This window comes from Procambarus clarkii, chromosome 91 (assembly GCF_040958095.1).
Source record: "Procambarus clarkii isolate CNS0578487 chromosome 91, FALCON_Pclarkii_2.0, whole genome shotgun sequence".
In the NCBI taxonomy this organism is placed as follows: Eukaryota; Metazoa; Arthropoda; class Malacostraca; order Decapoda; family Cambaridae; genus Procambarus; species Procambarus clarkii.
The window spans coordinates 1,536,528-1,555,472 of NC_091240.1; the positions used below are offsets into that span (position 1 = coordinate 1,536,528).

Consider the following 18,945-nt stretch of genomic DNA (forward strand, 5'->3'; position numbering starts at 1 on the left):
AACAAAATTATTCGCACACCCTCCGTCACTATGTGATGGAGTGCGGAAAGATACGTGAATTTAGAGACAATTCTATAACCAATGTTCCAGCGATGTGTAAATATTTCATTCAAAATGATCTGCTACCAGAAATTTTAGCCAAATATCCCCCAGTTTGCTAACTGTAGGTAGTAACTAAGTGATTGTAACCTATCCACCGCTGCCCACTGGATGGGGGGGGGGGGGGGCGGTGTGCAGGACAAACATATCAATTGTAACACTAGCTCTCCACATATGTCAGTTGCTTAACTTAGAAACTGTACTTGTGGTCGATCTCGAACCCATTGTTGATGTGACGACTTATATTGAATTTTGTAACTAGCTCATCAAGATTGTAACTTGCTTAGCTAAATGAATTGTGGGGTTCAGTCCCTGAGCCCATTATGTGCCTCTGTAACCCTTTCCACTACCGCCCACAAGATAGGGATGGGGTGCATAATAAATGAACTAAACTAAACATGCACATGAGAGAAAGCCAGTTTAAACGATGCTCCCCCGTGGTGCTACGAGGCAGCCCAATATTTCTGAGTGGGACCAGAAATTTATTCCCCTAAATAAATAAACATTAGTATCATTATGAGTGACTAAATCTAGTCCTGGCGAGATCAGTTGTGAACGCCAGTTAGCGCACAAGTACAAAAGCTACAAAATACTTATTTTAATTATTTTTAATTTATTTATACATATAAGAGTTCTTACATTCTTGTAGAAAATGTGTACTTTAACACAAAAGGCATGTAGAGACAAGCGTGTGGCTTCTAACTTTGCTTTTGATGTAATCTTCTTTCAGTCTCCGTGGTGCAGTGGTAAGACACTCGCCTGGCGTTCCGCGAGCGCTTTGTCATGGGTTCGTATCCTGGCCGGGGAGGATTTACTGGGCATCAATTCTTAACTGTAGCCTCTGTTTAACTCAACAGTAAAATGTGTACTTGGTTGTAACAACGATTCTTCGCGGCGGGGATCGTATTCCAGGGACCTGCCCGAAACGCTACACGTACTAGTGGCTGTACAAGAATGTAACAACTCTTGTATATAGCTCAAAAAAAAAAAAAATAATAGAACCCATGAGCACCTCACCATAAATAAATCTCTCTTTGATATCCCCAGTCTGGGTATAAATATGTACAAACACTCCATGCCAATAGGCCCCGTGTCACCTTTTGGGTTGCTTCATCTTCATCAATCAATCAATCAGACAACCCTCCACCATTTGGTCACCATTTGGTCCGGGAGACATCTCCCGTCACGCAGGGTGCAGTTGCGCCTCCACAGATCTCCAGTATCATCTTTTGATACTGGTAATGGCTCAAAAGGGCCACCACTTACGGGCTGTTCATGCCCGTGCAACCTCTTGGGTGGCTTAATCTTCATCAATCAATCAATCAATCCATGCCAATAAAAGGGCCCCAATCTTTGGAACTCACTCATCCCTGATGAGTTCAAAAATTTATTTATCCAGTGCTTTGACTATTTGGTATTTTTCTTGTAACGAGTGGTCACCGCCTCCTAATATATGCTCGATGGTAAAGGGTATTTTAAGTGAGATAAGTACTTGTTTGAAATTTACTCTGGCACTATAGTGTCGGAAGCAATGTAGGAGATAGTGTTCGATTGTTTCAGGCACCTGACAGTGGATGCAGAGTTCGTTGATGTCTGTTCTGTACTTAGAGCTGTGTGCCGCTAGTTTGGTGTGTCCCAGCCTTAATCTGGTCATCGCTATATCAATTTATCTGCTTTTATATCTGACATGTTTCCAAGTTTCCCATTTCTTTTTAATGGACCCATAGTACAAAGGTGAGCATGACGTTTTCCATTTCGTCGCAAAATCTTGGGTGATGGTATTTTTGAAGGCTCCTTTACGTGCAATATGGGGAATTAGATGACGGGTAATGTGAGGCGTGTTGTGCATTGCTTTGGCTAGTTGATCTACTAGTTCATTATGGAGAATACCACAATGCGCTGGGACCCATTGGATAGAGGTATCATAACCGTTCAAACGATGTTCATGAAGAAGTTGAAGACACGGGTAAACAAACTCCTTGCACGTTTTTGAAGAGTACGTAATTGCTTGAATCGCACTCTTGGAGTCACTGCAGATTGTATATGTTCCGATTGGTAATGTTGTGATTATTTGGAGAGCTTGATATAAGGCATATAATTCAGCTGTGAAAACAGATAGTTGGTTTGGTAACCGCCATCCCTGCTTGAGATGGTATTCCGGTATCCATACAGCGCTAGTGACCGAGGGTACGTTGTTCATGATGATGCGAGATCCATCTGTATAAATCGCTGTGGTATTTGGGTAGCAATTTTTCATTGTTGAGAGAAAGACTGAGGCTATGGCTGAGTTTGGTGCAGACTTTGGAATGTTGTCTTCGAGTTGTATTGCTGTATTAGGAGTTGTATAAAGCCAGGGTGGAATAGGGGGAACAGTAAGTTGGGTTTCAGAGTTTTGGAGTAGAGAGAGGTCTATATTGAGGTTATTTGTAGCCCGTGTGAGGAAAGGTTGTGAGTGATTGGTTGGGAAGCGGGGGTTATGTGGGTTAACTGTTGGGTTAATTTTTGATCTGTATGGGTGTGTCTGGTGAGCAGTGGTACAGAGTGACAGATAGTTGGCACACATTATGTCTCGTCTGGTGGCTATGCTTGTGAGGCCCGTTTCCCCGTAAAGTCCGAGGATAGGAGTGGAACGCATTGCGCCACATATAAGTCGCATGGCATTGTTTTGGATGACCTCTAGGCTCTGTAGGTTAGTAGGCGCAGCCGACGCATATGCTTGGCAACAATAGTCTAGTTGGCTGCGAATGTAGGTTGTATAGAAACGGAGCAGGATTTTATGGTGTGCTCCCCAGGTGGTGCCAGTGAGGGCTTTCAGTATGGCGAGTCGGGGTTGTGTCGTCTGTTTAAGGTGTTGAATGTGTGCTGTCCAGGTAAGTGAGGGCGAGTCTAAGTGCATGCCAAGGTATTTATCCATTCTTATTCAAATGATGTTCTCGTACGTGTTGGATGGGAGTGTTGTGTATTGTGAGGGTGGGTAGATGAACAAGTCTTTTTTTAGTGAAAATTTGATAATAGGTTTTGGTAGTACTAACTTGAAGGCCCCATTGTTGTGTCCAATCTATGAGGTGATCAAGTGCTGTTTGCATTGTTGAGACTGTATTAGGTAAGGCGTTGTCTGAATAATACAGTGTTAAGTCGTCGGCGTACGCCGAGAGGTTAACAGGATGGGTGTTAGGCAAATCTGCTAAGAATGCAGCAAAAAGGGTTGGGCTTAGTATGGAGCCTTGTGGGACACCCGTTTGTATTGGGATGTCATCGGAAAACTCGCCTTGTATATAGACTTTAGAGGTCCTGTTCGTAAGATAGGATTTTAACCATAAAAGTAATCTTCCCTGTACGAATAAATGCGCAAGCTTTGCGAGGAGGCAAGTATGAGGAATGCTATCAAAAGCTCCTTTGAGGTCTAAGTAGAGAACAATACAAAATTTGCTGCTTCTGAGGGAGGTGCGGATTTCATGTTCAAGGCAAAGAATTTGATCGAGTGTGGAGCATTGCGGTCGAAATCCAGCTTGGAGTGACGGTATAATATTATTATATTCTAGGTACCATTGGAGGCGAGTATGTACTAGTCTTTCCATGACTTTACTGAGACATGATAGTAGGGAAATAGGTCTATATGACGCAGGTTGGGATGGGTCTTTTCCTGGTTTAAGGAACGGAAGAATAATACTGGTCTGCCATTGTGAGGGAATATTTCCGTGAGTCCAGCATAGGTTGTAATAGTTTAGGAGAGTACTATGTGCAGTTGATGGAAGATGTTTAATGAGTTCATATGGAATTCCATCCTCTCCAGGTGCCTTGCCAAGAGGTAGGCGGGTTAAGGCTAATTGTAGCTCGCTTAAGGTGTATATGTTGTCGACGCCAGGCATGGGTAGCAGTATGGCACGGTCAATTTCTTGTCTGAGGAGGAGTTCTTGGGCATGAAAGAAGGGTGTTGAGAGGGTAACTTTAAGACATTCAGCAAGAACATTTGCACGCTCCTGAGGTGTTTGACAGAGTGAACCGTTGATCATCAGGGGGAACGAAGGGAATGTTGGGCGACCTTTAATGCTGTTAAATGTAGCCCAGACTTTTGAATGTGGCGTAGTGGGTGTGAGGCTATCACAAAATTTTGCCCATGATGCTCGCTTTGCTGACAGTATGGTTTTTTTTGCTTCTGCTGTAGCCCGCCGGAGATTAACCCAGTTCTGTAGGGAGGGTTGACGTCTTTGTTTTTGTATGGCTCGTCGGCGTAAAGCGACTGTTCGTGCACATTCCGCGTTCCACCACGGCTTAAGTGGTTTGTTGGACCTATGTCCTGAAGTTTTCTTGAGCATTTGGGTTGCTGCAGAATTTATGGCCGAGGTGATTGTGGACAGTCGCGTGTTGGGGTCTACATCGTCTGTATCTGGGAGACAGACAGTATCAGCCCATTTTTTCTTATCTAGTTTCTTAATGTTCCACTTGGGGAGCGTTAGGGGGTGCGTTGGTGGCTGAAAGTTAGTAAATTTTATAATGAGGGGTTTGTGGTCACTACCAATATCTGGTCCAGTATGAAACTGTAGTTCTTGTTGAAAGTGTGCAGAGCCAAAGCAGATGTCCAATGAGGCTTCATAATTGGTTCTGTAGTTAAAGTAGGTTGCAAGGTAGGGCGGCGAAAGAAGAATATATGGTGTAGTGTCTAAGTAGTTATATAAATCGGTGCCTGCAGTATTTTGGGTGCCTCTACTCCATGTGGGGTGGTTTGCATATAGATCACCTGTAACAATGATCGGTTGCCGTAGTTGGTTTAGATAGAATTCTAGTTCATTTAAATTTATTGTGCCACCAGGGTTGTATATACCCAGAAAGGATATGTGTGTACCATTGTAGGGTATTAGGCATGCTAAAATTTCTAGTTTACCATTTACAACATGTGTAAGCGTTACAGGTTTACATGTCATGTTACTCCGTGTTAGGAGGAAAATACCACCACCCATACGGTTTGGTCTGTCCAGTCTCTGCATCTGAAAGTTTTTAAAAATAGGATTTTGTTTAGGGGTGAGCCAGGATTCGGTTATGAAAGCTAAGTCCGGTTTGGATGAGTAAAGGAATTGTTTAAGTTCTGTGAGAGATGTTTTAATGCTTTTTGCGTTCCAAGTCATGAATGTTAGGGGAGCCATTTAGGATGTGTGGGTTATGGATGTGTCTGTTTTCCTTGGCATGCCAGTAGTAGTACGTGTTGGATACCTAGATGTGGATGTGGGCTGTGCCTTACTCTTGGTACTGGCGGTTTGGGTTTGTGGCAAGTCAGCCTCTGGAATGATTTTGGTAAGGCGTACTAGGGAGTTATTTATGAGTTTTTCTATCATCTGTTCAAACAATGTGTGTCCAGCAATGGTGGCTTTGTTTGGGCGGATGTCAGTGTCTGTAGCTGTTGATGGGATGTCTTTTGGGTCAGCCTCAGGGGTGGGTTGTGTTACTTGTGTAAAGAATTTAGTTAGCAGTCGGTCCAGCGTCTTTTCTAGTGCATTTTCAATGCGTGTGACAAAAGTTTCAACAAGTTCATTTTCAATGCGAGTGACAAGAGTTTCAAGAAGATCAGGATTCAGTTGTGCATTTTGTGAGGGATGGTTGGACCCTAGGGTTGTGGGAGTGTCGGTGACAGATATATCAGGTACAAGCAAAGGCTGTGTTTGATGATGGGCTGTGTTAGGTTGTTTCAGTGCACTACTGTATAGCAGGTTGTTGGTAGGGAGATCCTTAGTTTTTGCTGCTGCTGCTATGTATGAGGGACATTGTTTGAATGTAATGTCGTGGTCGCCACCACAGTTTGAGCAGGTAAGTGTATCTGATGTACAATCTTGCGTGTAATGGGAACCAGAGCATTTCCCACTTTTAATGTCTTTGGTGCAGCCTTTCCAGGTATGGTTAAAACCTTTACATTTAAAACACTGAGTGGGACGTGGTATATACACCTCTTGTTTATGGAGGAAGCCATTTAACCAAATCCTCTCAGGGGGGATGTAGTCTAGAAAGGTAAGCAGAGCAGTGCCTGTATCACTCAGTTCTCCGTTTGTTCTTCGCATAAATTTTTGATTCCATGGATCGGGATGTCATGTGTCTCAAGTTGTGCTTTGATATCATCTACACTGATGTCTACCACATGTCGGATTACATATTTTGTTAATCGGTCCCCTAGTGGTTTATAGCACTTGACTTTATGGCCACAAATGTCAGTAATGTCTGAAAGCTTTAGTTCTTCGCCATGTTTGTGGTCCACTGCGATCAGGTTTTTCTGTTTATTTGATCTCATATTGTGCACGTTGATCCCGAATATCTTGGGAATGGCATTATATAAGATACTTTGTGCTCGGCTATTTCTGAACACATTTTCCTCTTCGCCATCAAAGGCAATGATGAAAGTTTACAAATCAGAAGAACTTGGCCTACCTTGGTTGAGTTGTGGAGGATACTGAGGCCGCGTGGTGCCGGCATGGTCTCTGTTTACCTCTGTAAGTTGGCGGCGTTTCGCCTCCAATCTGTTTGCTGTCTATGAAATCTCCATCTAGATCCTCTTCTAAGACCGGGTGATGTTCATGATCTAAATGTGTGGTATGCAACAGTGGTTCCCCAGTGTCCTCAAAGGTATCGTCAATATTTGCAGGAGAGACGCTGCGCGAACCTCCACCAGACGCCATGACGCTCCAGCTAGCCCCCACGTTTTTCTGGTGTTTTGTGCGTTCGATCATGTTTGTGGTCCCGATGGGTAGTGTTAACGCTGGCGGGAGTCGTTCTTATGAGGCCCGGATTAGTCCACATCACTCAACGTCATTTAATAACTATATGCTTGTTAAGTAGATGATTTTAACTGTTAATAGCATTATATTGTGGTTTTAATATTAACCAATAATATATATATATATATATATATATATATATATATATATATATATATATATATATATATATATATATATATATATATATATATATATATATATATATATATATATATATTTATTTATTTATATACGAAACGTACAAATTTTGTGTCGTAAATGGTTAAAATATATGTGTGTGGTGCGTAGTGACTAGTATCCGAGGGATCCTGAGTGGCGTTCGTAGTAACATTTCCTCAGAACGTAAACAAACAAGGGAAGCTGGCTTGGAAATTCTCGCAGTTTGACTATTTCTTGCTTGCCTTTTAGACCGGATCGTTCTTTGAACGTTAAGCTAATTCGATGATGGAGGTAATTGTAGCAAACGTGGACAAGATAACCTTCGATATAGAGACACAGCTGGAGGAGCAAGTGGGGGCACAAATGCTGCCCTTCCCTGGCATGGACAGTGAGTATTCTGGACGCCTTGCGTCTCCCTCGAGGCCTTTATTTTATTATAAGTTTTCTCCTGCTCTTTGATGACCAACCACTTGGGCTGGACGGTAGGGCGACGGTCTCGCTTCACGCAGGTCGGCGTTCAATCCCCGACCGTCCAAATGGTTGGGCACCATTCCTTCTCCCCCGTCCCATCCCAAATCCTTATCCTGACCCTCTTCCAAGTGCTATATAGTCGTAATAGCTTGGCGCTTTCCACCTGAAAGTTTCCTTCCTTCCTTCCTGCTCTTTGAATCGTCCTCTAAATTGTCATTTGGTGTGGAGAGACAGGTTCAAAAGTTGACGTGCCTAGTCATGCAGTTTCTGGTCACATGTAAGAATATCCATAGTAGCCTGCTATATTTTAAACCCTGGGCTGTCTAAAATAAATTCAACAATATCTATAATGTACATAAAGTGAAGAATTGTGGGTAAATGGTAAGAAGTTGTAAAGGAAATGGCTTGACCCAACAGACAGTTTACAGAAAAGTTTTTTTTAGTCTGAACTAGTTTCTTTGATATGCATTAAAAATATGTGAAACTTATTGTATAGTGTACGCATACAAAGCTTTTTACAAAATATAAAATCTTATTCAAAATGAATTTTAAAAATAAAATTGGACTCAATAGTGTGAGAAATGGTAGTGAAGAAAATTACCACTCTAAGTCGTCGTCTCTGAACGTTGCTACTGGAAAAGGGGCACTTTGCTATAAATGTTTATTTGCAGTATAGTTTTATTTGGATAAAATTTATGTTTAAAGAGCCAAATTATATTGAAGCTGTTGAAATACATATTTGTAATGTTCTGTTTTTTCACTGTATCATTTGGTAGTTAAATTTTCTATGTACTTAATTTGATGTCTGTGAAGGGATGAGTATATTCTGTACAACAGTCTGGCATTAGTAAACTGTGATGTGTCATGGAATGCCCAGGCTGTGAATATTGCATGTAAGTTTCTGAGAACGAGCTACTTCAATAGTGAAATTGCTAAATGTGAGCAGTTCTTACCAAAACCAATTAAAATATTGGGTTGCTTAAGATATATCCTTGAAGTATTATAATATCCATGTATTATAATACTACAATAAATAAAATCAAATATGATAATCTAAGTTAGGATGGATAAAACAAACTTGGTTACGTTTAATACATTGCTTATAATTAATACTCAGTACATTGGTTAAGCATTGTGGCATATAAACAAAACATTCCTGTCTAGGTTCCACACCAATTATTTAATCATTAAATGTAAACACTAAACAATGATCATATTTATCACTGATGTGATAAAGTGGTCACTTAGTTGTAGTCACTAATTATATAGAAATTAACAGTTACGTAAAATATCTTGAAGTTTTACAGACCCTACTTAGTTTTCTAAATCATGATACAGTATAGATAATACAGGGTAAATATACAATTATACTCTAAAGTAATAAAAAAAATTGGGGCAAAATAATCAATCTGAAAATATTGCAAAATTTTTATTAGGTTTTGATAGCAAAATACTGTAATATGTTTGCATAGAGCCAAAAAATTGCTATAATAAATGTAAAATAATGAAGATTGTTGATTTATTTGGTAATGATTGTGGGTAACTTATTACTACTGCATTTTTTAAGGAAGTAACTGCTGTTGTTTTTCTTCACTACATGGTGAACTGAATGATGCATAGTGTTAGCTGACTTTATGGTAGTGTAAGGTGGATGGAAAAGTTTATTTCTTTTAATGAATGTCACAATCCTTCTCACTATCAACTGCTTGAAACATACCAGAAAAAGGGCAAAGGTAAATTAGTTAAACATGAGCAGCCCCGAGTAAAAACATGTTGCCAACACACTATTAATCTATGTTTTTCAAGATACAAACAAATGACATTTGCAGTTGTTGATTTGAGCAATTTTCCAACAATACACATAAAGCTATTTAAATAATAGTTCGACACAAGTATCTCTCCATTTTTTAATATTGGCACAAAATTTGCAACCCTCCACTACTCTGGGTACTCTGCTCAATCTCTAAGGACTTATTTAATATGCAAGACAAAGTCTCACTATCTCTTCTTTACATTTTTTAAGTATCCCTAAGTATGAAATCCTTCAGCTTGCCATAGATGCCGTGGCAGCCTGTGTTTAATCAATCTTTCACCTTTCATTTTACTTTTACTCTACAGTATTCTAAAAGAAGGGTGAGGGGTCATAAATCATATCACTTGAATTAGAATCTCACAAAGATGCTGAAGGATTTACTGATGTGAGTCCTTACCTGCTCCATTGCATTCAGTATGCAGAGAGGTAATGGTGGTGAATGGTTAGTATACAGAAAATAAAAAGTGCAGCTATCTTATGATAGATTATTTTTCAAATCACAATTAGATTAGAAATTTGTGATTGTTTATTTGGGAAGCTGTCCAATTAATTCTTAATTTTTTTCAGAATCAATAGCTGCAGTGTGCACATTTTACATGCGTGGGAACTGCAGCAAAAGTGTCAACTGTCCCTTCCGTCATGTTCGCGGAGACAGGACTGTGGTTTGCAAGCATTGGCTTCGTGGATTGTGCAAAAAGGGTGACCAGTGTGAATTTCTCCACGAGTATGATATGTCAAAAATGCCAGAATGCTACTTCTACTCTCGTTTCAGTAAGTATTATCTGTAACTTTGCAACTTATTTTCTCTAATGTATTTGCATCTTCTTTTTAATATCCTTGAAATGGTACATTGCATAATTACTCAAAAATATATCTGGACCTCTCCACAAGATCTTGTAAGAAGGTTTTAACTGATGTAAAAAACCTTCACATGTTGCTTTAATTAATATTCTGTATGTAGAGTACATACCACTTGGATGTTGTAATTAGAATACCATACATACCATTTGGTTGTAATTAGAATACCATACATACCATTTGATTAAGTGGAGTAATAGTCTATATACCATGACTATTGTAAGTGGAGTAGGGGAATGCAGATATGATTCATCCCTCAAATATATTTGACTCTGGAGTCACAGTTTTAGACAAATCAGCTTAGTCCTCATTCCATTTGTCATCGTTTTTGTCTAGGCTACAAATGGTTAACATATTAGGTCACTATATATCATAGAATTCAAGCAGCATGCAAAAACCACCATTGAATGTACTGAAATGCCTGGACGAGCCCTGGTGGATTCCTGAAGCTATCTCACTGAGATGGCTCCCAACTACTAGGTCACATCATCCACAAGAGTTCTGTTTGACTTACTGGGGACCATAGCCAAAACCTGGCCCCCTCAGAGATGCAGGGGACTGGTGACATCCCCCCCCCCCCCACTGGGAATCATCCAGAAAGTGAATCAATACAGATCCCTGCTGGGTTCAAAAGGACCGAAGGCTCAAAACTGTCAAACGAACTCCCTAAACATTATAAACAAAGGGGATGAATCTCTCGATACTATTGTGAGCTCATTAGCAATCATCTTCCACCAGTAGAGGAGGAGGCTGAAGCTCCAGGTCTTCGCAGCCTTCCATGCCAGTTTTGGAGCAGATGTGAAGACCACAAACACCAACCTACGAATCTGGAAGGGAGGGAGGGAATCAGGGAGCCAGGGGCTGTTTTTTGGGGAGAGAGAGACCCTTGTGGGTCCCTGAAGCTAACTACCCATGGAGAAGAAACACAAGGGGCTTACCATCGAGGAGAGATGGCAGGTAATCAAGACAAAGCATAGAACTGGACAAGGGACAGCCTAAGACAACACAGGCATGGCAAGGCTGGGGACATTAGGTAATTAATGGTTTAGGTGTTCGACCACCTAAACCCCGTGTCTGAATATCAGCCCAGGACATGTTAGCAAAGACCACTACAAGAGCAGCATACAAACATCATGGTCATGAGGGTAGACCACAGGCTGGCTAGAATCGATATCACTGTGGATGACCTGAGAAACATGAGCCTTGAAACAGGAAACCAAGGAAGACAGATTAAAAGAAAAAGAAAAAGAGTCACCTCTTCTGTCTCTTTAGTGAAACATAAACCTATGCATAAATTCATTTTCCTTCACTCATTATAATTTTTGGGAGTCATGACATTCATTTTTTATATAATTTTCCTCCACAGATGCCTGTCACAATAAGGAGTGTCCTTTCCTACACATAAACCCAGATATGAAAATGAAAGACTGTCCGTGGTATGATAGAGGATTTTGCCGTCATGGTCCTCAGTGTCGCAATCGTCATGTACGACGAGTCCTCTGCATGAATTATTTCTCGGGCTTCTGTCCAGATGGATCAGGTTGCAAATTTATGCAGTACGTGTTAGATCTGTTTATGTTATGTAAAAAAGTTTTTGTATTCATGAAATGGGCCTTTCAAGCCCATTTCTATGTTAACTACTAATAGACATTTTATTTTTTTTTGTTACTCAGGCAGCCTAATTTGATGTCAGACTTTCCTGACAACTGCTTGATAAATGAGGATGTTTATGCTTGCAATTCTACATGATTGTACCCATTATAATTTAGCTGATAAGAAATCTTCTGAAGAATAGTGTTAAATTCCATCTTGGAAGTATAAACTTTCATACCAATACATTTTAAACTTACACTACTGGCCATACATTAAAAAGTTTCAGATATGTGGTGTTAATTTTGTCTTCTCTCATGGTGTTACATAAAAAAAAATTGCCAAATTTTCCATACATTTCTTTTGTATCCTCTGTTGCATCTCTGATTGGTAAGATGCAATTTATACAAACAGGTAAGGGACTTCACCTTAAAATATTGTACTTGTGTTTATTATATGAGTTACTACTTTATCTCTTATTTATTAATATGTTCCATGTAAATGATAAGCCTTTAACTATATATGATTGGTTTAATTACCATGTAATTTGCAGCCCAAGATTTGAGTTGCCACAGATAATGGAAGACAAACAATTGCCTCATAAAAAACAGGGGATCACTTGTCATTACTGTGGAGAAGCTGGACACAAAGCATCACACTGCTACAAAGCTAATCCAGAACTAAGGGAGCAAAATGCAATCATTGTAAGTAGTCTTTAAGATTCAGAGTAAAAAAAAGTTGTAAGTAAGGACACATTGATAACATTTTACAGTTAATACTGTATCTTTAATAATGCAGTTAATAATAATACTATTAATGCTGTAGTCTGTATTTAGTTATACCAGCAGTGATTGTTGTTTCATGGTGTATTTGAAGGGAACATTTGGTGGAGAAATCCATTACATTCACCAGAGTAGTTGGGGGTTGCATGTAAAACTTGGATACTGTACTTAGATTGACTACCAGCTTCGTGCCTCCAGATTCCTAGTTGATCCAGGTAGATCCCAGGTTGTGTAACCTTTAGCATATCATGGTCCTTGGGTTAAGGCACACATCTGAGGTTACCCAGGATGCTGGTTTGATGACCATTCTGCTCTTAAGCATTTTCTTCTTGTCCTAGCAATACTAAAAGCAAAAATAAAAACTAACGTTTTTCTTTTTGCTTTTAGTGTTGGTCTCAATTAGGTTGCATAGATTTGTCTTGAAGAGTCCATGTTTAGATTTTCAATGTTTTTATGATTGCCAACTTCCCTTGTGTTGCCAATGTTATCCTGCTTATGTGTGCCTCTGGTGTTAGTATTGGAATTATACCCACTTTTACTCTTTCCTTTTCCTATTTCTGTAGTTATGTTTATGTTACGATTTTGATTCCTTCTAGTCTTATACCCTTTCTAATCTGCATTACATTACCTTGTTGGGAGTTGAACTCAAGTAGCTATTTGTCACATATTCCTAGAGCTTGTCAAGACTTTACTGCAGTTATCTACTCATCTTTTTTTTTTTCATTAGCTTTGCATTTTCTGCAAACATGAGCATTTATTGAGCTCCATCCCTAGGTTAGGTCATTCACAGAGATCAGGAATAGTGACAGGCCTAGGACTGAGCTTTGAGAGGACCCATGCTTTTACAACCCTGTAGCCTGACACCAAGTAAACAAGCAACATGTCATCACACTGTGTGCCACTCGAGGCCAGAGCAGGCGTCCACCCCGTATAGCTTCAGCCGACAAACTGACGATTCGGCTGATGGCTCGATGGGCTGGGACCCCCTCTTCCCCTTCAAGGGGTGAGGGGGTGGGGGTGGCGTGAATGAGTGGCACACGGTGTGATGGCGTATTGCTCGTTTGCTTGTTTTTGTTTAGGGGGGGGGTTCTCGCCTCTGTTCAGTCTCAGGTTGCAATATTTCTACCAGGAGGGGTCTGCTTTGAAGCGCCTACCTTTCTGGGTGCTCAACCCCGGTCGATGGCTGACATGAATATTTTCATACATCTAAGTTTCATAGGCCATTGCTTCCTTTGCCTCTCTGAGGAGACCATATTCTGGCCAGTAGGCATGACAACTCCATATGACTGAAATCCTGTACTAATATTAGCTAATATTAGTCGAATAGCTCCAGGGTGCCTCCGGGGGCTCTACCCAGAAAATGGCGTTTCATTACATTCAACGCTGGTCTTAAGAAAATGCAGTCCACTTTGCCTCTTTTTTTTGTCATTAGACAACTTGATAGTGGTCCGGGATGACTCAAAACGTCACCAATTCCTTTACTTTCAGATTTGTGGGTTGGGTGTTCTGTCATATGAACTCTTTATCACATTTCCAGTCTCCGTGGTGTAGTGGTAAGACACTCGCCTGGCGTTCCGCGAGGGCTTTGTCATGGGTTCGTATTCTGGCTGGGGAGGATTTACTGGGCACAAATCCTTAACTGTAGCCTCTGTTTAACTCAACAGTAAAATGGGTACTTGGTTGTAAAAACGATTCTTCGCGGCGGGGATCGTATTCCAGGGACCTGCCCGAAACGCTACGTGTACTAGTGGTTGTACAAGAATGTAACAACTCTTTTATATATCTCAAAAAAAAAAATGTTAGGCTATTTTTTTAATTGGCTTTTTTAGAATTTTGTAAGGAATGCATGGTAGTGACACTGGTCTATAGTTCTGTGCTTTGTATCAGTCCCTTTTCTTGAATATTAGAGCTACATTTAACTTACTCCATATTTATGTTATCCTCCAGTCTCTTTTTGCAGATGATGAGTCACAATATCGTGGCTGAAGATATGATGACCAAACCACACATTAGAAGATGGAGAAATGACAACGTTTCGGTCCGTCCTTGACCATTATCAAGTAACCAAACGTTGTCGTTTCTCCATCTCCAGTCTCTTAGTGCTATACAGTATTTAAATTATAGTTTGTGGGTAACAAAGTGCCCCTGCAGCTACTGTACTGTCTGTATTGCTTCTTGCTTTCATGTCTTCCACCTTTAGTCTCCACTCTGGCTCTGTTGCCTAGCCCTCCTGGAACTCTTTGTCATGTTCCTCACACTCGTTGTTTTCCTAGATGATTCTTCTTTGTTTCCTCCGCCTGATCACATGATCTTGAGTAAAGCTGATGTTTTCATCCACTTGTGACCATGCAGCAGCATTACCTGGTTTATTTTTTTTTTTTTGACACCATGTGGATTTTTAATTGTTGTTGTTCTATACTGATGATTCTGGCATGCTCACTTCGGGCTCTTAATTATGGTACTTTACTATTATTCTCTGTGTCCCTGTTACGGCCCTATTGGGTCGCAACTGGGTTCTTTCTCTGATGTTAGTAGAGTTTGGGTATCCGGCCCCAAGTTAGTACTGTAGTGGCTTTTAAGAGGTGCGTTCCGTAACGCAAGTAAATTAAAGGGGAAGGGATAAAACTTTACCAAATTAAATATATAATTACCATCACCATAAATAAATATATAAATTATCACACGGGGGGGGGGGTATAAACACTAGAATATACAATGTGGTCTTCTTCTGAAGACCACATTGAAGACGCGGAGTGTTCCACGGTGCTCAACGATGCTTAGCCCTTGGTCCTCTTGTGGCCTCTCGATTAATCCTTAGATTCTCGTAACGAGTCTACCCTGGCCACAGGCCAGCCAAATCACCGTCCCACTCGGTGCACCGTCATGGAGGCCATCAACCACAAATCCAGCCTATAGCTGGCAGGTTCCAATCAGTTCCGCAGGTTAGGCCACTCCACGACCGATACTAGGGTTGCGAGCCCTAGGCAGGAGCCTCGTGTGATTCCACAGATCACTCTCCTCACTACAACACCCCAGTGGCTAGTCTTCTCCACCAGTCAGCCCCGGGTACGACAATCCCTGGATCTGCCACCTCGCAGGCAGGCTAATACAACAGTGTTCATCCGGGGGGTGACTCACAGTTTCAGCGGCAAATGCGTGTAGGTTCTACGGCTGCCTTGGGTAGACTGATCCAACGTTCATTACAGCAATCCCAGGTCGACTCTGTAATCAGACACGTCATCAGTACCGGTTACACTCTGGGGCACCTCACTTACAGGCTTAGACACAAACGCCCACCTATCCACTCCATAGATGGCGTTGCTGTCTAAGCTCCACCTCACCAGAGGTCAGCAGCGGCTGTGTTATGAGCTGATCAGGACGGGAAACTAGCCCTTGTGGCCAGTATATCTCGTCCTCACTAGATGGCGTCGTCCATTTGGAGGGGGTTTCGGGAGCTGACCCACAGATGGCGTGGTCGTCACTGCTCCGGGCTCGGACGCTGGACTCGGGTCCGTAACACCCAATCTATCTCTACTTTTTCTATCTTTCTGGTAATTCCCTTCTCATCTTGTCTCACTGCCTGTTGAGACAAGTACTTGTCAACTTACTTAATGAGCACAAATATTATTGACATGTAGACATATCATGAATGATTGTTAAAAAAAATGAAATTAAAAAGAAAATGTCCCTATACTTTAAGATAATAAAAAGTAAAATAACTTCTTTTAAAGAACACTACTGTACTGGTCTTGGAGCTCATGCAGCCCATGGATAGGCTTTATATGACAGCACTGTATCAACAAATCTATCAACTAGCTATTCTCTAGTCTTGGGAGGCCTGGTTGACGACCAGACCGCGGGGATGCTAAGCCCCAAAATCAACCGACAGTAACCAAGGTAATCTCATAATATATATTTTTTTTTTTCAGAGTTTGGCTTCAGGTGGGCCAAGGAACCAACCAGGCAAAGAAAATTCAGGCCCGCCCCCAATGCACCAAATGGATAACAATCGTTTGGATAATGTCATTTGCTTCAAGGTACGGAGAGCTGCAAGTTCAGTTAAATAGCATACGCATGATCATTATCCCATTTGCAACTTTTGGATTGGATTTACCAGCTTTTTAATTTCTTTTGAGATATGATGAATGTTTTTGTCTTTTGTCTTATGATTTAAGTTTTGTTTTATATATTGTAGTTACAACTTTTTCATTCCTCTGAAGTGCCTTGAGAGATGAGTAAAAAAATGCAGTGGGGTTGGAAAAGACATGAAAGAACGCATCTTTTGATTTCCATAGTGCTGTGCCATTCAAATTCTCAAGGAACAATTCAGTTGTAAAATTAGGAAAGAACCATAAGTGCATGATGAATTAAAATCTTTTAAAATTGGTAATGCCAAATTTGAACGAATAAAACTTTTATTGATGTTGAGATCTAATGATTGAGCATAAAGATACTGTATACTGGGTAATTGTCTAGTGGACAAGGAGTTTAGCAGGTTCCGTGGTGTAGTGGTAAAGCACTCGCCCGGCACTTTGCGAGTGCTTTGGTCTGGATTCGTTTCCTGGCCGGGGAGGATTGACTGGGTGCCATTCCTTAACTGTAGCCTCTGATCACCCAGCAGTGAATGGGTACCTGATTGTTAAATGATTTGGCGGGTCATATTCCTAGGAAAAATTAAGATTAAGGACCTGCTTGAAATGCTATGCGTGCTAGTGGCTTTACAAGAATGTAAGAACTCTTGTATAAATAAATAAATAAATAAAATAAGTACACTTTCACTTTTATATGTCATCCTATACCAATGCAAAATAAAAATGCATTAAAAATTAAATAGCTTGGAAAGAATACAGTACTGTCATTCATACACTTTCTGCAGATATATAATTTATTGAGAGAATACCGAGTGTATCCAACATATATGTGCTGGGTGTTGTGAGGCAACAGACTTGTCATATGTATACTAATTGATGAGGTGATGAAAAGAATGAATACATAAAAGGGAAGAGGTAGCCCATGTAAGGTTATGTAAACTGGAGAGTTGCTAAACCATCTGAATACTTTTGTGTAGTACTGTACTGTATAGTTGAGAAGTGAAAATTGTCAAAGGTTGTTTGTCAAAATGAAAAAAATTGGAAATGTCATTGAATTAGCTGTTCAAATGACTGTCTTGGGTTGCAAAGCTTCAGTTTTTTTGGTTTTTTTTGTGTGTGGGAGGGGGATATAAGAGAAACAATATTAATCTTACTGTAACATTTATTTTTAATTAAACAGTTAAGTGCTGTCGGCTATTTACATATTTGTATTGTGTCCTAAGTAGTATTATAAAATTTGTTGTTCAGCTTTTAGTTACAAAAGGTATTGACCTAAATCATTTTCTTTTTCAGTGTGGTCAGCAAGGACACTTCGCTAACAGATGTTCTAAGGGCCAGTTTGCTTTCCTTAGTTCCAGTAATTAGACATGCTTGAGTGATCTTTCAAACAAGATTGTTTTATAGTAATAGTTTTTATTACAGTTTTGATGACAAAATTATAATTTAATATCAACATAATATACAAAAGACTGAATGTGTTTTGAATGTGAAGGACTGAATGAATAAGAGAAATACAAACTTGTACCTTGTTTTATTTTCATTACCTTAACAGCAACATTGAAATTGATGGCAATTGCTTGGTAAGCATTTATGCTGAAAAAGAAGCATGAAAAAACTGAAAAGCATTCTCTCATCAAAACATGTAACTGCTTGAAGAAAATTAGAGATCTGAAGGTAATGAGGCATACGATCATTGCCATCGTTGAAAACTCCCCAACCGAAATGCGTCCAATTCCACAAGATGACAACCCGTGTCACCTAAGGCAGCAGCAATTCTGCTCTCTCACAAGCCACCAGGACTGAACCCCTCCATCCATGGAAAAGAAAAGAACAGGATGGGAAGAAGGCCATTGTATTACAATCAACGATTGGTTTATGGGATGGAACCCTCAGGAGATCTAAAAGTTAATTCACAGCATGGCATCTAGGCAAAGGAGCTTTGCAATTGTTAAAAAACAAATCGGGAAATGGAAAAACGTAGCTGGGATTTAACCATGGAAGAAGGCAGAAGATGAGGGGCCCAGGGAAAATGGACACTCACAGTGTACCATACACCAAAATGCAACAAAAGCATGACGAACCATAGGGATGCCCAAGATAGAGCCAAAGGCCAAAACCCAGATGGACCACCCATAAACCCCAAGCCCAAACAACTAGAAAGACCGAGTAAAGGACAATGTACAGAATATGGGCTCCGATAGTCTATCATAATTTCTTTCCTATAGACTCTGCTGTATTGTACATTTAAAGTACACACTGTTATACAGTATATTGTTTTCATGAGCCTTGTATAGTGTATGAAGAGTGGTCTTTAGTAACTC

General features: G+C 40.4%; 1 protein-coding gene across 1 annotated transcript; it reads left to right on the plus strand.

The window, feature by feature from the left end:
- The first annotated feature begins 7,174 nt into the window (after nt 1-7,174).
- LOC123773892 (Cleavage and polyadenylation specificity factor subunit 4) lies at nt 7,175-18,146 on the plus strand. Its single transcript, XM_045767825.2, has 6 exons — nt 7,175-7,407; nt 9,871-10,074; nt 11,528-11,717; nt 12,305-12,455; nt 16,463-16,570; nt 17,918-18,146. The coding sequence occupies exons 1-6, from the start codon at nt 7,302-7,304 to the stop codon at nt 17,987-17,989; spliced, it is 831 nt and encodes a 276-aa protein (XP_045623781.1). The 5' UTR covers nt 7,175-7,301; the 3' UTR covers nt 17,990-18,146.
- Nucleotides 18,147-18,945: the final 799 nt, after the last annotated feature.

Coding starts and splice junctions, on each gene's coding strand:
- LOC123773892 (XM_045767825.2), top strand. CDS start 7,302: ATGATGGAGGTAATTGTAGCAAACGTGGACAAGATAACCTTCGATATA. Junction 7,408..9,870: donor GCCCTTCCCTGGCATGGACA/GTGAGTATTCTG, acceptor AATTTTTTTCAG/AATCAATAGCTGCAGTGTGC. Junction 11,718..12,304: donor TCAGGTTGCAAATTTATGCA/GTACGTGTTAGA, acceptor TGTAATTTGCAG/CCCAAGATTTGAGTTGCCAC.